Source organism: Ptychodera flava, chromosome 7 (genome assembly GCF_041260155.1).
Source record: "Ptychodera flava strain L36383 chromosome 7, AS_Pfla_20210202, whole genome shotgun sequence".
Lineage (NCBI taxonomy): Eukaryota > Metazoa > Hemichordata > Enteropneusta > Ptychoderidae > Ptychodera > Ptychodera flava.
This window is the reverse complement of record NC_091934.1, coordinates 17,845,189-17,863,210: the sequence shown is the minus strand read 5'-3', so window position 1 is coordinate 17,863,210 and position 18,022 is coordinate 17,845,189. Positions and strand designations below refer to the sequence as shown.

Genomic DNA, 18,022 nt, shown 5'->3' with positions numbered 1-18,022 from the left:
TTCTGAGATTGTCATCTGTGAAAAGTTTCATGAAATTTTGAGCTGTATTTCTTGATATATGTCTACACTGTCATTACCGTATCTGTAAGTAAACCATTGCCACGCTAACCAAAATCTAATCAGTTCTTGCAAGTAGCATTTGGTACCTGTGTACCAAATGTGACTTGAATCTGTTGAGGCGTTTTTGTGTAAACGTTGTTGTCTGTGAACAGACAAACACACACATTATACGCACACACACACACACATTCTCACACACAAACACACGGACAGACAGACAGACAGACATCGCTATGACATAAGCCCTCGTGTGAACACGTGAGCTAAAAATCAAAACCCCAAGGGGAATTTGTTGGGACGACTATCTCTGTTCGATTGTTGGATAAAGCGTATTCTATAGACGGGACGTTGACAGTGGATCACGAATAACAAAACAGGGAAATCTGACAAATTTCTGAGGAAGTGCGCTGGAACTTCTTATGTATCTTTTCTTGTTCGTCTACAACCCCTATGGTCAGGCCAAGAATATTTTCCCTGCAATAGTCCTAAGGCATATCTGTGAATATGATAACGTAACTATCCAAATCATCAAAGGCTAACTCTATAATTATCTCTTCTCCAGCTGTTGTGCCTGTAATTCGACAAAACATCGGATGTTGAATTATGCTTAAGTCACAAATGTAGTTTGCGGTAATGTCTGCGACAGCCGTCAAGGTGTGCAGCAAACTAATAAGACTATGTTCTATTAACTTATTCTGAAATTCATCACTTTCTATTTTTCCCTCGTAAAATTGACAAAATTCATCACGTACTGGTATACCAGTAAATAAATTAATACATTTTTTGTTTGTGCGACATATTTAATGCATAATAACTCTTACTACTTCCAATTGGACCATATTTAAATATATGTGACATTTTGTGATATCTAAATCATAGAATATTTTCTTTTAAAATTGTTGTTAGTACAGATATATAATGATAAACAATGGCCATCCTTGCTATTTGTGATGCAATAAAACTAAAGGAAAGCTGTGAGCTTAAGATATATGAGGGTAAGATAAAATTTCATAAATTGATCAACTTTGAAAAATATGAAAATCCTGTTATTGTTGTAGACAACCTAGGATGAGTTATTCGAGTCAGGCCTAAATATTGTTCCGAAGATCCCGCCACATGTGATGAAATGTGTGTATCATGGAATGAAACTCTTTAAAAGTTTACTGATTTCATTTGACACAAGGAACTGCAAGTATCCAGAAATGTTTGTAGTAAACAATGCCAGCGGTATCACTGCACTTAGACTTGGTCCAAGTCAGTGTATGAAAAATAATTTGGTGAATGAGGTGTATAAGAGAAAATGTGAGTATTTTTCTGACCGCGACATAGTCGAGTTATTGCTTGTTCAACGTTTGGTACTTTCATGGAGAAACTTACTGTCGATCGCCATCACTTCCCGCACGTGCAAATCCACCACAGGTTCAGATGTAAAGACAGCGTAGTTCTTATTTACTGCGATCAAATTCACTCAACAGCGTTTCAAACAATAAAGTATCATCAAAGCATCACAAACTGCTGAAATGACACTACACTTAAATGGAGGGAGACAAAAACATGATATTTTTTTCTCTATAGAGAGGAGTTGAATGCATACAGTTGGCATCTAGTTAGGGCTTGTGGCAACGTTTTAAAAACACAAACGGATACACTTCTGGTACTAGCAATGCATGTGAGGGACAATGTTTCTCGAACGCATCCACTATGTGGAATGGTGTGACACCATGGAAGTCAGTTTTCTAATGTCTTTTTTTCGCTGAACCACGTGTGTCGCAATTTATCAGATATACAATTCTTTTCGTATCCAGAAATTGAGTACAAACCTGCCAGTGGGGGTCCTAAAAGGAAACCAATCCCTGATGGAAACATTACTATTCCCAGAGCGACGATCATGTTGTTTGTTCCGACGTATTCCCTCGTGCAAACAGGAAGTATGGAGAGGGAGACTCCAGATCCCATTCCCATGACAAGGCTCAGTACAACAAAGCCGCCATAGGTGTCCGCCAGTTGAGGTATGACAAAAGCGACTCCCACGGCAAGGGTGCTAAGGAGGTATATGTTAGTGGCCGATATGAATCTATGTTGAACTAGAAAGGCGCCACCCGCTCTACTTGCAATGCTACCAATGCCAGCAATAGAAACAAGCCAAGCGGTTTGCTGTAGACTTCCCACTCCTTGAACCTTTGCACGGGCTTGCATAAATACCGATCCGCCAAAAATACCCACAGCCACGAAAAAGAAAGAGATGACGAGAATCGTGCATCTCAAATAGGTAAAGAAGGCAACATGCATGTAATGAGAGCAATCACACCTTCGCTTGGATTTTTTGTTCACGCCCTGCTTACCACCAACATTTTCGCCGTCAGTCTCACTGGGTGCCTGAGAGAAGTTATCACTCTCATTCCTTTCTCTACTGTTCCGTATTAAAGGTCTCATCAGCGCACCACTGATGACCATATGAGCGCAAATAGCCGACAAAATTAGCATACAGCCCCTCCATCCGTATTTGTCTATGCTAGCCTGAATCAAGGGAGGCATTACAAACACACACACGCCGCTTCCAACCATTGCAATACCATTAACAAGTGAGTGCTTCTTAGGAAAATAAATTGCAAGCATTGTAAGATTTGGAGAAATGCACATCCCAAAGCCAGTCCCTGAAATAGAAGAGAGAGAAAAATACAGAGACACAATTTAGAAATGCAACGAATCCACCAAAACTTAAATTTTGCGATCTTTCTTAAGATGTCTGCAAGTTGAAATGCAAGCATCGCGGATCGATATCACTTTGACTGAAAAGCAATTGGTTTCTTCAAACATGGTTGACGTTTACTTATTTATTCATCTGTGAACAAAAAATTTTGAATTGTCTTGAACTGTAACCATGTCTTGATTTCAAAAGTTTTACGTTGCATCACACTGTGAGTAGTGATGTTACTGAAGACAGGGAACAGCATACCTTCAACTTCAGGCCAGACCATGAACAATTGAACGCCAACTTTTTCTCTGCCGACAGCGTTACGAATATATAACTTTAACAAGATCAAAACCAATGCGAAAACGTTTTTATGTTGTTCCTCAGTAGAAATATTCTAAGTTACACAGTGTACACATTTTCTAATGTGCATGAAGATTAAGAGAATTATATGGAATGAAACCTGGAATACGTACCCGCGACAATGCCTATACTTCCATACAAGAAAACAACATTGGTTGCGAAGTAACTGATGAAGAATCCAGATGAAGCAAGCATTCCACTGACCATTACTGCAAGACGATGTCCTATTAATTTCGCGACGACTGCACCCAAAATTCCTAAATAACCAAAACAGCAAGAAGAAATAAAAAATGACCACTCAAAAAATTTAAAAATTACTTCTACTATCTTGCTTTGTCAAAATCAAGATAGTCTTACAAGAAATAAGCAAAAATCCTGCAAGTGATAAAAAAGGCATGACATTGGTTGTATATTTTGCACCAGTAAAAGAGATCGAATGCTATTACTTTGTAGCTGTGTGATCTGAGTATTGCCACATTCTAATTTTAAACGATGAGAGAGCACAACTGTCCTGTCAGTAAAAAATTCAGAACTACGAATGGGATTTTACCCCGTCACTTTGCGGAATAATACAAGGAATATGGTTGCTTGGCCCTTGTGTTCAAACTTTACATGATGGTCTTCTAAATTGATGGAAACACATCGATATTATAATTGACCATTAATGCGTTATATCGTTACAATTAAATGGCATAACAAATAAAAACACTTTCACACCGCTGAAAAACAACATCGCTGATGAGATAGAAAAAATCCATGATGTATCTTCAGCACTGGATCCAAAGTACCGCTTTATGTCAATATACAGAGGACTTAGAGACTGTATTAAACCGCCGCCTATGAACTGGACGATGAACCCTGCCACAACGACCATCCATCCCCAGCCGCCATCAGGTCCTGTCCGAATATGGTCAGCTGCCTTACCACTCATCTGAACCACAAACATTGAATAAAAACAGATACTATTATTATCCGACAAATCAGCGTATCATTAAGTAGTGATCTTTTTAGAACCTTTGAGTAGGAGTGCGGAGAGTGTGCAAAGGGTAGTTAGGCATAAGCAGGGTAACGCGGTTAAAATCGACAGAGTTTATGTACTTATAATTGCATAGACAACAATATTGAAAAGAAATGAAACAACATTAACAATTAAAATCCTTCTATTATATTGGTTGGGACCCAACAAAGGACAAGAACTTAACATGAAACTGTCCATTCTGTAAAAGAAAGGCGTATAAATTTGCGCGATCACAGCCAAAATTGTCTTCAGTTTTCTGATATCAAGTGCTTCATTATCTTGCATGAAATAGAAGAAAACGCCGGTCCATGATCTGGGTCGCCATGTTTTTGAAATACTCATAGGGGCCAGTGGGTTTTTTTGAATTAGGACACGGGCTCACAATCGCATGCGATTGTGAGCCCGTGTCCTAAACACGGGTTCACAATCGCATATATTCATCATACAAGCCACAAATGGGTGACAAAAACCTGATGCTTGACTGTTTTCTCGGTGAAAACTCAGTGTCATGAAGGAACATAAACTAATATTAATACGATTACATATTTAACAATGGGAAATAAAAGGATCATCGAATCGAAAGGGAAAGGGAAACTAGTATCCTACCTTTGTCAGATTTCTAAATAAAAGGTGCCTTTCTCTTGAGTAAAATTTTATCAACCAAAGGCTGTTTTTGTCATAATGGTTGTGTTTTTATGGTTTGAGCCTCTCAGACTCTGTGCACATCGGATTTGAAACCAGCCATAAAACTAACTCTCCAGGGCTTATCAGTTGACAAAGGTTATGAACCTGTCATTCAACAAGTAACAGGGTAAACCAAGATAGAATAATTCATATCAAATGCTATAAAAGCTAGTACAAGCCTGGACATCTGTGAAAGTAAAGTGTCATAGAACTGAAATAATGCAGTTTAACTAAAAATAAATTTAATCCAAATTATCATCAACAGTCAGAGTTAAACCAATCTTGTCTTAATCACCCTTTTAGGGGGAATAGCTGCAATTCATGACATACAACTTCATTATTTTATTCTGTAATGTCAAACACAGTGTTTTGTACTCTCTGAACATTTCACTCTCATTTTTCTCGAGAAAGGTCCAACATGATGGTGAAAGGGTTAAAGATACATTGGAATGCCCAGTGCTTAAGCCTGTTGAAATCGCCTGCACATTTGTAGGCAAAATGTAAATTCTCAGTCTCATATTCTCATATGTATACTATGTTGACAAACTAAAATCTGGGCATTTATGTCGTTATGTACACAACAAAAAATAAGTAAAAATTGTCGGCAGATACAGCTTCTGTCAATTAATATGTAAAATTATTACTAACACATGAGTAGAACAGACTTTCAAAGAGCAAAGAATAGGTTCATTAACACTTAATGTGACGGTTGGTAACATTCGTATTGCCACCTGAAGTTTTTGATTTACTCGTGTTCTCTCTTTGTTATTAATGATTAAAATAGATTATTGACAACATCGGAAACATGCATTTGCCAATTTCTCAATACAGTACAAGTCAAGACAAGCCACTGTTCGCAGGGGCTGCAGTGGCATGGACTTTCTTCTTGTGGGGCCGACACAAGGTGTGTCTTGTGGCGTGTTTGGGCCCCACAAGATTGGGGCAAGATTAAATGAGTTACCTATGTAGGTGAATTCTTTGTTAGACTGTTAATTGGTCACCCATTTTGTGGCCCACTTTATGTATTTCACAGTTATGAGCATGTTAATCATTGTAAGGAAATTTGTTTGTGTGTCAGTTTATTGGTCACCAATTTTGTGGCACAATTGATGTATCTCACCTTTACAACTTTAATTTTATCACACGTATAAGTAGGTTAGTTACTGTAAGGTCACACGTTTTGTACTATGTGTGTCATCAATTAGTGGCCTGTTTGATGTATTTTACAGTTACAGTTTTTCATTAAATGGTCACCCATTTGGTGGCCCATTTCACCCACAAAGACATGAGTTGGGTGTTCCTTGATTTTGCCGGTGTTGTAGCTGGCAAGGGCACAGCATCACTACCAGTGATATGGGGCCTTGTCCAGCATTGACAGCGTTTGCAGGGGATAAAATGCAGTTTAACTAAAAATAAATTTAATCTAAATTATCATCAACAGTCGGAGTTAAACCGATCTTGTCTTAATTATCCTTTTAGGGGGAATAGCTGCAATTCATGACATACGACTTCCTTATTTTATTCTGTAATGTCAAACACAGTGTCTTGTACTCTCTGAACATTTCACCCTCATTTTGCTCGAGGAAGGTCCAACATGATGGTGAAAGGGTTAAAGATACATTGGAATGCCCAGTGTTTAAGCTTGTTGAAATTGCTTGCACATTTGTAGGCAAAATGTAAATTCTCAGTCTCATATTCTCATATGTGTACTAAGTTGACAAACTAAAATTTTGGCATTTATGCCGATATATACACAACAAAAATATGTAAAAATTGTCGGCAGATACAGCTTCTGTCAATTAATATGTAAAATTATTACTAACACATGAGGAGAACAGACTTTCAAAGAGCAAAGAATAGGTTCATTAACACTTAATGTGACGGTTGGTAACATTCGTATTGCCACCTGAAGTTTTTGATTTACTGGTGTTCTCTCTTTGTTATTAATGATTAAAATAAATTATGGATAACATTTCTAGATATATGGTTATACACAGAATCTGTGAAATACATCCATCATTCAAAATACTGTATTCACACTTCAACAAATTTTCTGACACACAAACATAATATCGCTTGCTTCAGTTACATTATGTTATTTTAGTCTGGATCATCGATCTTCAGGGCCAATTTTTTCAACTTTTTTACTTAGGTTCGATGGTTCAACTTGTTTTCGATAGTAACTGCAGGATCACCCATTTTCCGTTTTATCTAAGAGGGGATCAATTCACCGCCCCTCCCCAGTCATTATAGATAGATAGATAAGTTTATTTCAGTACTGATGGCCTCCGGCCAAAATGTACAAATCAAAAAGCAAAAAATTTAAACTGGTCGCTAGAAATGTACAGATGACAGCAGGGCAACGAATAGAAATATTATCTTAATTATTAATAGTGTCATCTCTGAGTTTGTTTCCATAAAAAATAAACCTACTGAGTTTCCTTATTGTATTTGTATTATGAGATGATAAAAGTATCTTGAACTTATGTACAAGAGGTTGATTAAAGTAACATTTGGGAATATATTTCTTCTCAGATTGTTATACATCGGACAGACAAGTAAAAAGTGAAACTCGTCTTCAATGTGGTCTCCTTCACATAGTTCACATATCCTTACTGCCCTTGGAATATTGTTCTTGCGCCCGGATTCAATTTTCAAATTATGGGCAGAAGTTCTAAATTTACATAGTGCAATTTTGAAGATAGCTTTGTCAATACAAGTTAAATATGGTACTAAAGTAAGGTCTCTTTTAAAGGTGGCATATTTATCTAATTTTCTTGATGCATTCATTTCGTCTGACCAAAGCTGTATATCTATATCTATACAACGCTGTTTAAATGTTTTCAAAAACACGGTCTCGTTCCCAACTCCTTGCTGCTCCCAAACCTCTCCAAAGCCATAGCTCTGGAGCAAATGCTTAACATCATTTGCCCAAAAGTTATATTTTTTTACACCAATATTCTTGAGTTGAAAATTATAACATTTGTAAATGAGTCTATTTTTATCCATATTTACAATTCTTAACCAATATTTGATAATCTTACAAAATCTTGGTACTTTCAACGACATTCGACCCAATTCCCCACTAATGGCAGCAACTGAAGTATTTGTATACAAACTAAGTATATAGCGCAGCATATTATTGTGAACCCTTTCCGTATCTTTAGCAGGATAAAAGCCCCAGATTTCAGAGCCATATAGGAGGATTGGCAAGATTTTACTATCGAAAATTTTTAAAGCTAGTGTTGGTTGAAGGGTTCCAAACTTACACAAACAACTTTTCAAGCTGAAAAGCGCCCTGTTGGCCTGGTCACTCAAGCATTTCTGTGCCTGGAACCATTGGCCAGTCCAGGATAAAACAATGCCCAAATAACTTTGAAAAGAAGTAACTGCCGACCTTTTCCCGTCATAAAACCACTTCTCATAATTCTTCAGGCTCCCACCCCTCCTAAATACAATAACTTTAGTTTTATCAATATTAACTGACAGTTTCCACTTACTACAGTAATCATACAATTTGTTGAATAAACGTTGTAGACCAATTTAGAACTACTAGTTAAGGTAAGGTCGTCTGCAAAAAGTAAATAAATAATTTTCAAAACACCAATATCGACTCCAGAAAAATGTGTACTTTGTAGTGCTTCCCCAATATCATTTACAAACATAGAAAACAAAATAGGTGAAAGCACTGAACCTTGCTGGACACCATAACTACAGGTAAATAACTCAGTAATACAATTCGGTGTTCGTACACAGGATTTGACATTTTGATACATCGAGAAGATAATTTTGTACATTTTACCGTTTACACCAGATTTAAGTAGTTTGTAAAACATACAGTAATGGTCAATTCTATCGAAAGCTTTCTCGAAGTCAATGAAAGCTACATACACTGCCCTTTTTATTTGCTAGGTATTTTGAAATAATTGTGTAAAGAATAAATAAATTATCAGAAGTACAGTATGATTTTCGAAAACTCGTTGTTCTTCAACGATTGGAGAGTTTTCTTCTATCCATTTATGCAATCTTATATCAAGAATGTTACAAAAAATCTTCCCCATTATTGGTAACAAGGTAATACCTCTATAGTTACTTGCAGAGTTTCTGTCTCCTTTTTTGTACATAGAAACAATGACACCGTGAGCCCATTGAAATGGGAAAATTCCTGCTTCAAAGACAACATTGAAAAGTTTACACATCATTTCTTTCATGACAAGTGGACAATTTCTGTAAAATTCTGAACTAACACCATCGATACCCGAGGCTTTGCCTATTTTAAGCTTATTAATACACATGTCGATTTCATCCAAAGTAATTGCAGAATTCAAAATATCTAGGTCATTATAACCACTTTCTTCTCCCAACTCCACGTTATCAACAAAACCCTTAATTTCGTTATAAAAATAACAAAACTATCATTTTCTAGACCTGGTGTATTTAAAAGGGATTTAAATAATCCAACCAGTCATCAGTTATTATTTTACAAGAAGGTGGAGTTGACTTCCCCTTCACCAATGACCAAAAATACCTTGAGTTCGTTTGTTTGGCCGCATCAACTAGTTTTTGAAGATTACAACTCTTGTGACTTTGTTTCTTGTATGCAACAAACTCTCGGTACTCACGCTCAGTTCCTCTAAATTACATATTGATCTATTATTTCTGTATCTATTTACAAGAATTTAAAGTATGTTTAAAATTCTTACACTCATTGTCATACCATGAATTCCTAGAGCCCGTTGCAAAGTCATTTTGTCTAGGAGCACAGTTACATGTATGTTTCATATCATTGGCCGCAGATTGCAACATCTTCAAAAGGCAGCTAGCGGCCTCATCAATATTAAAATTCGACACATGTAACTCAAAATTGTATATCTGTGCTCTAGCTTGAGTGGAATTCCAGTATGAAAAAAATGCTCAGACTTTTCCTCATCCCGAATATATCCCGTCATTATACTTTCAGTGATAACAATAAAACATTACAAGCTGTAATTGTTTTAACTGATGTTTTCATGAAAGTATATCTTTGTTTATTCAAAATTGCCTGAAGACTTGATCTCCTTGTCTTTTGTCTTTGATTTTTTTTACTTTGCTTACAAACACGAATTGACTATGCTCATAGAAATTTATTGCTACACATGCTGAAATTGTTCCACAGCAATGGTACACAATATGTACTATCGCCCCAACATGGGACAATGAGCCCGAGGGGAGGTGACCTTTTCCCCAACTTCAGGAGGACGACCAGTCTCCTGCCGCGAGGTACCTGAAGTTAACCCCCGTCAGATAATGGTGTTTTGTAATATTGACCGGTGTGGGCCCACTGTTTTGCTTACCTTATTAGCTTATGTTATTAAAATATATCAAACTACCAATTTTCGAATGAAAACACTCAGAGATTTTTAACCAACAGAAGACTTGCAAGCTTCTATTGTTCCTACCTATTCAAATACGTGCATATACCTCAAACCGTATAAATCAGCTGCAAAGGGTATGGTGAATTGGGAAAGAACTTACAAAGAAAAACATACATGACTAAAGATTTACGAGTATGCACCCGGTTTTCACTATGATGTGCACCTAGTGAAAGCGATAAGGTGCACTGTCGATTATCTTACAAGGCTACATGTACATTGAATAATTATCTTGGCAATTACAGCACACAGTGAATGTTATGGTATGATTTTAAAGACTAAAACATTTAATACTTTAAAACTTCACTGACCGTAACCTTCAATTTACTTTGCAGTCTTCTTATTGTTAATCAGAAATATCCATGCCATAATCTACATCATTGCCATGAGCTCTATGGTGACAAAATAACTCGATGTAATAAACACAGACAACGCAGGACAGGTAAGTACCGGTACATACAACAAAGTCAAATCTGTACAAGAAAAATGTATGAACCTCGGGTAAAGACAACCAAAAGAAATGTTGGGTGTTTCAAAAATATACCAATCTGTATGTCAAAATAGGGAGCGGTCTTAATCTACAGACAAATTTCACCGAGGCCATCAGTGATCATTTCTAAGTGATACATCAGACTCATCTATCAGGTCATAACAGCTGCCAAAACAAGTTTGAATGTAGATTAGACCTTTTCTTGAATAATCCTGATTTACAAGCTTCCAAGAAAGATGGCTGTGCCTCTCCACAAAATCAGCACGAGAACTACATGCCCTAGCATAACGAATAAGCTTGGAAATGTACATCCACAAGGAGGGTACAGTGGCATATTACCGTCAGGGTTGGAAAATTGATAATAGTAAAGTTGACATCATCTCTGTTTGTCATACAGCTTAGTAAACAGGGGACCGTTAGAGTCAAATTCAAGGAAGCTATTCAAATAAGAAGACAAAGATATATCTGAATATCTGATTCAGGAGGATAAAGCATAGAGAGAGAATCAATGAAAATCTTAAAGAAATGACATCATGTATGTACCTGAATGTCAAGTTGAAAGCGTTTGGCACATAGGTTTTCTTCTGTTTGACCAAGCTCTGGATAAAGTCTGCTGCATGTGATTACAGGAACAAATCAGCTAGTAAGGGGGCACAATTAGTTCCCATAAGTATTCCTGTACGCTGTTGGAAAATTTGTCCTCAAAATTAGAAAAATATGGTGTCGATGAGGAGGTCAAGCATACTGATAATATCTTTCTCTGTATATAATGTCTTAGCATTAGTGTCATCCTTAAGGAAATATGTAATAGAATTATAACCTAAGACTATATACTTGTAACAAAGTGAACTTTTTTTTGAGAAAAGCTTTATCGATGTTGTTTTTCAAGCGATGTTTCAATGTATTGTGTTTTATTGTGGTGTGTAGTGTAAAAAAATTGAATGTATCTATATATTTTATCTTTGAAAGTGATCTCGATTTCAAATACCCAAAGAGATCCTTCAAATGTTTTAATACCCAAATTTGATTTACGCTAATGCTAGAAAATACAACATTACAGTATGTTTAATAGCAGAAAAGACAGAGGTCAGGATCTTTGATAATTCTATTGACGAACATTTTGATGGACTTGTGATTCGATTAAATTTCTGCTTAGTTCAACATTGTTTGTTTGTAAGTGGAGTTGGTAAATGTCTTAGATACTCCGAATTCATTTATGATAACTTCATGATAATACAAACAATTGTCTGCACTTTGAATTAATTTCCATTTCCGATAAATTCCCCTGTGTTTCCGCTAATTCAGTTTATTGTATAAAATGTGTACGTTGCGGCAACTTGTACTGTCAACAATAAATAATCATGTATCATTGGCAAAACATTTTCCTACACCAACGCACCTTGGTGCTTCTTACAGGACCGTAGTTTTGATAACACTACCGTGATAGTTTTGGTGTTGATACAAGGCGGAGATACCATTTGCATGATCAAGGACCAGTCAATATGCAGGCTGTTATCACTTTGGTACCAGCTGGTATCAATGCCAATTTTCATGCTTTTTCTTTAGCTGTCCCTTGATTGGCTCTCCGTCCATGCCTCGTTTGAATGTGTTCTCATGTCTTAGTTTCCTTGTCCTATCGGTTGTCATCTTTATTTTCGGTTGTCTATTGGCTGTTTGTTTTTAATGTATTCCTCAATGCTTTCTCGCTTTGAGCTCTTGACACCCATGTGTCTTATCCACTGTTTTTCCGATACAGTAGTTTTATCTCTTTTATACTTGCACTGGGGCGGGTTTTACTCCTTTTTAACGGTTTTTACGGTTTCATAACAATATCTCTTACAAACAATGTTGTTGGCAGCTTTATCCACAGGGACGAAAGCATATTATCATGGAGTTTAGTAAAAACATTTAAGAGCATCAGAATCTTTAAATACAGATACAGGTCTACCACGAAGGCGATATTTTGAGGCGCCTTATACGGTTACGCACAAAAGAACGAACACATTTGACCCATTCGACAATGTGTCTAGCTCTACATCCTCCAATTTAGCCAGTTAATAGCCTAATCCCCGACTGAGTACATAATATTATTTTAAAAGTATAGTTCCAGTTGATGTTTTGTGGTTCTCTGAACTTCGGTCCTCTTGAAAATGTCTCTGGAGACTGCAATACTCGTCAAAGTTCAGATTGCCAATAAAAATACGACCAATGGGGTCATACTTGTAAGGCGATGTAAAACAGCCACAAGATGCTGGTGAGGTTAGGAATTTGTCAACCTTAAAGTGTCGCAATGCCCTATTGTAGTTGAATATTTTACTTGAGATTGTCTTGGTGTATTTATATTACAGATTAGGAATAGTCTCTGGTTCTGGAAATATGAAGGTACTGTTGTTGTTATTTTTGGTGCAGTACATTGCTGACATTGGTGGCATATTCCTTCGGGAGAGATTATCTGTGTCTTTTATGTTGTCGTTACAACCATAAGTCATTGCGGTACAAAGTTGTTGAATCCAAAATGAATGTAGTTCTTATTGTCTACGGGAAGGTGAACTAAAAAAGACGCATTGACAAAACGGAGTGGTCGACTTAATTGAAGCGTAATACCGCTTCAAATCAATATAGAATGAGTCACTCCACTTCTGTGTTCATTCATTCTTGACCGATGGCTGTTGCCGGTTTTCGCCAACATAAATAAGTCCAGACAAAGAACATTCGATTCCGTAGATCAAATTTATGGCTTGCAGTTCAGAGGTTCAAAACACTTTGTTGTAAATGAACTCTCTGTCAAACTGATACAAAAATCCTGTGAAATTATCAGTATAATGCTGGCTTTACAGTTTCTTACGCCACACTTTGATACAAAATCGTAAGTGACGGTGGATGTTAAGGTAATATGCACCTCGAAAGTGAAAGACTTAAACTTTTGCTCTAACTTTCCTCAAGGAATCTTTCAATCATTCTCTTTCAAAATCAAGAATAAAAATAGGAGGTCACCGTGCAAATTTAGGTACTAGAGAAACAAATTACCCAAGATTTACCGATATCTGAAATTCAAAATGGCCGCCATCCCTGAGTTAACTCTATGGAGAAAAATAAAAATTTTCGAATTTCGAAAAACTAAGCCGATGAAAAGTTTTCTTTCACCAAGAGCTTTACAATGAACCCCCACATGTGGTATATCAGAAGAGAATTGTAAAAGTTTGAGAGTCCGAATGTCTGTCCCCGAGGTGCGTTCCACCTTAAACAGTCAGTTAGTAGCACTTTGCAGGGTTTTATAGTCTTTTATTTGTTATAGAAAAAACCGTCTGACTGTACAAGATATTAATCTTGTCCTACTGTCAAAATCACTCCGAACAACATAACTAACATAACTTGTAAAGAAGAACACCTTTTTATATATTATATATATATATAATATATATATAATATATATATATATATATATATATATATATATATATATATATATAATATATAAAATATATATATATATATTATAGACCACTTTCAAATCACATAACCATCAGTGTTTGCGTGAACTCAGTCCGGATGACCTAAATCCATTCAGCTGAAATAGTAAACCAAACGGCCCGCGATCAATGTCCCCTTGTCCACTTTGACTAACAAATAGTGACATCGAATAACACGTCAAGTGATTATGTATGAAGGTCAGTGTGGTTTGAGTACATTCTCCATCGCAAAACTCGGTCATGCTGAAAGCATCATGAGCAAGCCGAAAGCCAACATAAAACCGTTTTCGTTGTAAGTCCGCATTAAAATGCGAAATGTTAGGGATAACATGTTATTGTAAATAAATGTTTATTCGGCCTTGGCACTAGAACAATGTCGTTTGCCAAGTTGCTCATTTCTTATGCTGTGTTTAAATATTGCCAGATACGTAATAAATATACGTCCATGAGTTAGTTATATGTTTGTGATTTTTTCCCTCTCAGGATTTTGTTATCAGCATGTCCAGTTGATTATCAAAAGTGCATATTGTTACATTAGTGTTTACTTAAGGCCAGTGACATTCCAACCTCAAAATGTGATTTATGCAGGTCTCTTACTTCACGATTTGGTCGTGTAGCCATCTTTACACAAGTCATTTTAGCAATTACAGCATGTTTAAAATAGGTAAAGCGTGATAGTGTATCATGCACTCACCTCTGATCCTATGGTAGCCTAATATGTAAACTGCCTTTTCAGTCACTGCGCGGTATACAGTTATTGCATTAGTATTCAAACACAATAAAGAAGCTGGTGACCTTCACACTACCTTAGTCGAGATTTTCGCCCTTGTGAGTTTTTAAGATGAAAACTTGAATAATTTATGAGTTAGACCTATGACAATGTAGGCTATTAAAGTTAAATGGCATGTCTAATCATAGACCCTCTCCCTCTAGAGTTTATGGTCTAAGTCTGCTAAATGACCATGTGGTGGCGCACATTCTGCGGTAAATGTATCTACGTTGACTAAGGTGACATATACATCTTCATAGCCAGACATGGCAAGGCATGCACAGATGATGCTTTCGTATCTCCACAGGGTGTGCATTCGCTGACCCCATATATGCAAAGTATTTGACAAAAGATGGCACTTTACCTCCTGCTGCCGAAAGTACGGCTTCACAGTAGATGGGGAACGTGCGCGTACCGCGGGCAGTAGTACGGTGCAGACGACAACGTCATGACACATGTACAGCAGCCATCATGCCTGACACTCGTTAACTAATCGATCGCACACGGAAGATGGAAAAATATTTTAGGATACCGAAGGAAGTTGTACACAGGGGTGAAAAATCAAGAAATTTAAGTCGACTACGTTGCCAGAGACCATTATCACCACTTTACCAGGAATAAAACATTTTATCATCTCGTTGGCGAAATAGGGTCCCAGGAACTAGAACAAACAGATCAAAACATTCGTTCACTCCCACTGCAATTTCAGTACTGAACCAAAAGAGAAACGACTAGGCTGCTTTGTTTTTAATTTGTTGTATCGACCACTGTTGTTTTGATTACTGTTTTTAAGTGATAGTGAGTTTTCATGTATATGATGTTTCTAGTGATATTCTTAGTTGTGTATATATGTTTCGCTGCCTTTTCTATTTTATGCACATCTTTTGTAACTTTTTAACCTGACCGTTGTCGTACAAAGAATTGCCCACATTTGTGGGATAACAAAGCTATTAGTGCAAGATGCGAGGTATAATGATATTCAAATATGCAGATTATATTAATGAGCATTGTTTCGGTATTAAAATTCTATGCTAACGACCCTTAATCAATGTGGAATATTCATGTACCTCGGATCTTGCATTGTATATAACAAAGAGCTATTGCATTGTTTTGTATTGTCTTGTATTGTATTGTATTGTATTGTATTGTATTGTATTGTATTGTATTGTATTGTATTGTATTGTATTGTATTGTATTGTATTGAATGCAGTCTACAATTTGTAATTAACATTTTTATTTAAATATCATTCTAATCTTGAAAACAAAACAGTAAATCCTTTGAAAATCAAATTGATTGTTCAAATCGTCATTTATCAAAGTTGTGATTCTCCTAGTTCTCTTATTTTTCAAATGCTTCCCCTAACAAACTGAACATGCGTTCAAATGCCCCTTGTCTACCTTGCTCCAATTTTGAAGTCCCTCAAAATAAAACTGGCCTGATTTTGGAATGGACAGATTTTTTCGGTAGTGGTGAGCGTGTGTGTGTTTTCCAGGGAAAAAGGTTTCTATTTTGGTGTATTTTCTCTCATAGGAAAATTTCATCTCGCAAAACAGAAAACAGTGATCACATTTCAAAGATTTTTAAACAAGATGACGTCCATCACCTGCAAGGAAAACTGAACATAAGTAAGATAATTGTGTAAAAGGTACATTTCTCTACCTTTTGGCCGCCTGTCTCACTAGGTGCCTGTACAAATTCACGTGTGCATGATAAGCTAAAAAAATCAAACTTTTCATTACGCTTCACGGAGTAGAACAAGAGCGGCAGTTGATATAGAAAAACAAATCAACAAATATTTATCGAAAGCTACTGCTGTAAATAGAGTCAGTCTTGGGGCATGTTAAAATGGCATATTCTTAGCCATAAATCTATGTTGTTACTGAAAGGTTAGCCAGGGTTTGTATACTGTTCCATTTGTGTGTTATTGAAAGTGACGCGGTGTGGCTTCCACTGTTCAAGTGCCATGTATAGAAAAGGGGGTCTCAATCGCTGTTTAAGTACGGTTACCAACAGGTGTAATTTAGTCAATTTAAGCTCAAACTTTTGGTTTCCTGCCTCTGTTGGATAATGATGCAAAAGTTTTCAATGGGCGGTTTCATAAGTGTAGATATTGTGCATTGGAAGAAGCGGCTCACTGTAATATTTGTGCTTCTCTATTTAACAGAATTAATGTTTCTGTTGACAAATAGAACAAAGAGGCTGGAGCAGTTCAATGTGATCTGGGTTGATACCTACGGGAGTGTGAAAGTACCTGTATGTTTGTGCACGTATTCTTAACAATAAATAAACAACAGAGAATGTGTTTTTCTCCATACAATATATTTTTGTGACTTTTATTTAAGAGACAACTTAAGGCACATTTTATATCAATCAGAGACGATATCGTTTCAAGTTCCCCTGTAAGATCCCAAATCCCTTCAAATCCTCCCAACATACCCTTGATATAAATCCCCCATCAATCCCCCTCCAGAGGTATTTGAGAATTCAGCCTCATAGGTACATTTGCATCCGACAACCTACGCTGTGTAACAGGAACTCTAACAAGCAGAAAGAGCAGCAAACACAGATGGGACCTAACAGAAAATTACAGGAGTGGTAAGCCGGTGTTTTGGGCGATGGGTCGCCATTTTTCTCACAATCATTTATGCAGGGTCATGAAATTTTGCGCATGTGTTTCGGAGAGGGAGACAATTTTTGCGCATCTATGATTAGGCAAGATGTGGGCTATTGGGTCCAAATGACAGCTTCCAGGTCGACAATTTCAAAACATTTTCCCTATAATAGTAGATTTGAAAAAAATCAGGTAAGATTCGTATGGTGAGGTTTCTCCCATATTTGACTATTTTTCTGGCGTCAAAGGTACTGTAGTTATTCAATTTTTGATACATTTTTCTATAATACCTGTTACTATTAGATAGCAAGCCTGATCTACGCCTCCCGCAGAGAGTTCCCTATGGCTTAACCTCCTCAGGAAGTAACGTGCATCTCGCCAGGGTAATGCCGTCGTCCTTGAGAAGTATGGAGTAGGGACCCCATTCTCTCTATGTTCTGATATGACTCACGT

The 18,022-nt window shown here is 36.8% G+C and overlaps 1 protein-coding gene across 1 annotated transcript; it reads right to left on the bottom strand.

The window, feature by feature from the left end:
- Window positions 1-545: 545 nt before the first annotated feature.
- LOC139136341 (monocarboxylate transporter 12-like) lies at window positions 546-2,514 on the bottom strand. Its single transcript, XM_070704066.1, has 2 exons — window positions 1,881-2,514; window positions 546-631 (listed from the first exon to the last, which is right to left on the bottom strand). Exons 1-2 carry the CDS (start codon window positions 2,512-2,514, stop codon window positions 546-548), a joined length of 720 nt encoding a protein of 239 aa, XP_070560167.1.
- Between the last annotated feature and the right edge of the window lie 15,508 nt (window positions 2,515-18,022).

Bases quoted from the DNA above. Each gene is read 5' to 3' on its own strand.
- LOC139136341 (XM_070704066.1), bottom strand. From the start codon at position 2,514: ATGGTCATCAGTGGTGCGCTGATGAGACCTTTAATACGGAACAGTAGA. The intron at 632-1,880 runs GTTTGTACTCAA...GTCGAATTACAG, and splicing joins TTTAGGACCCCCACTGGCAG to GCACAACAGCTGGAGAAGAG.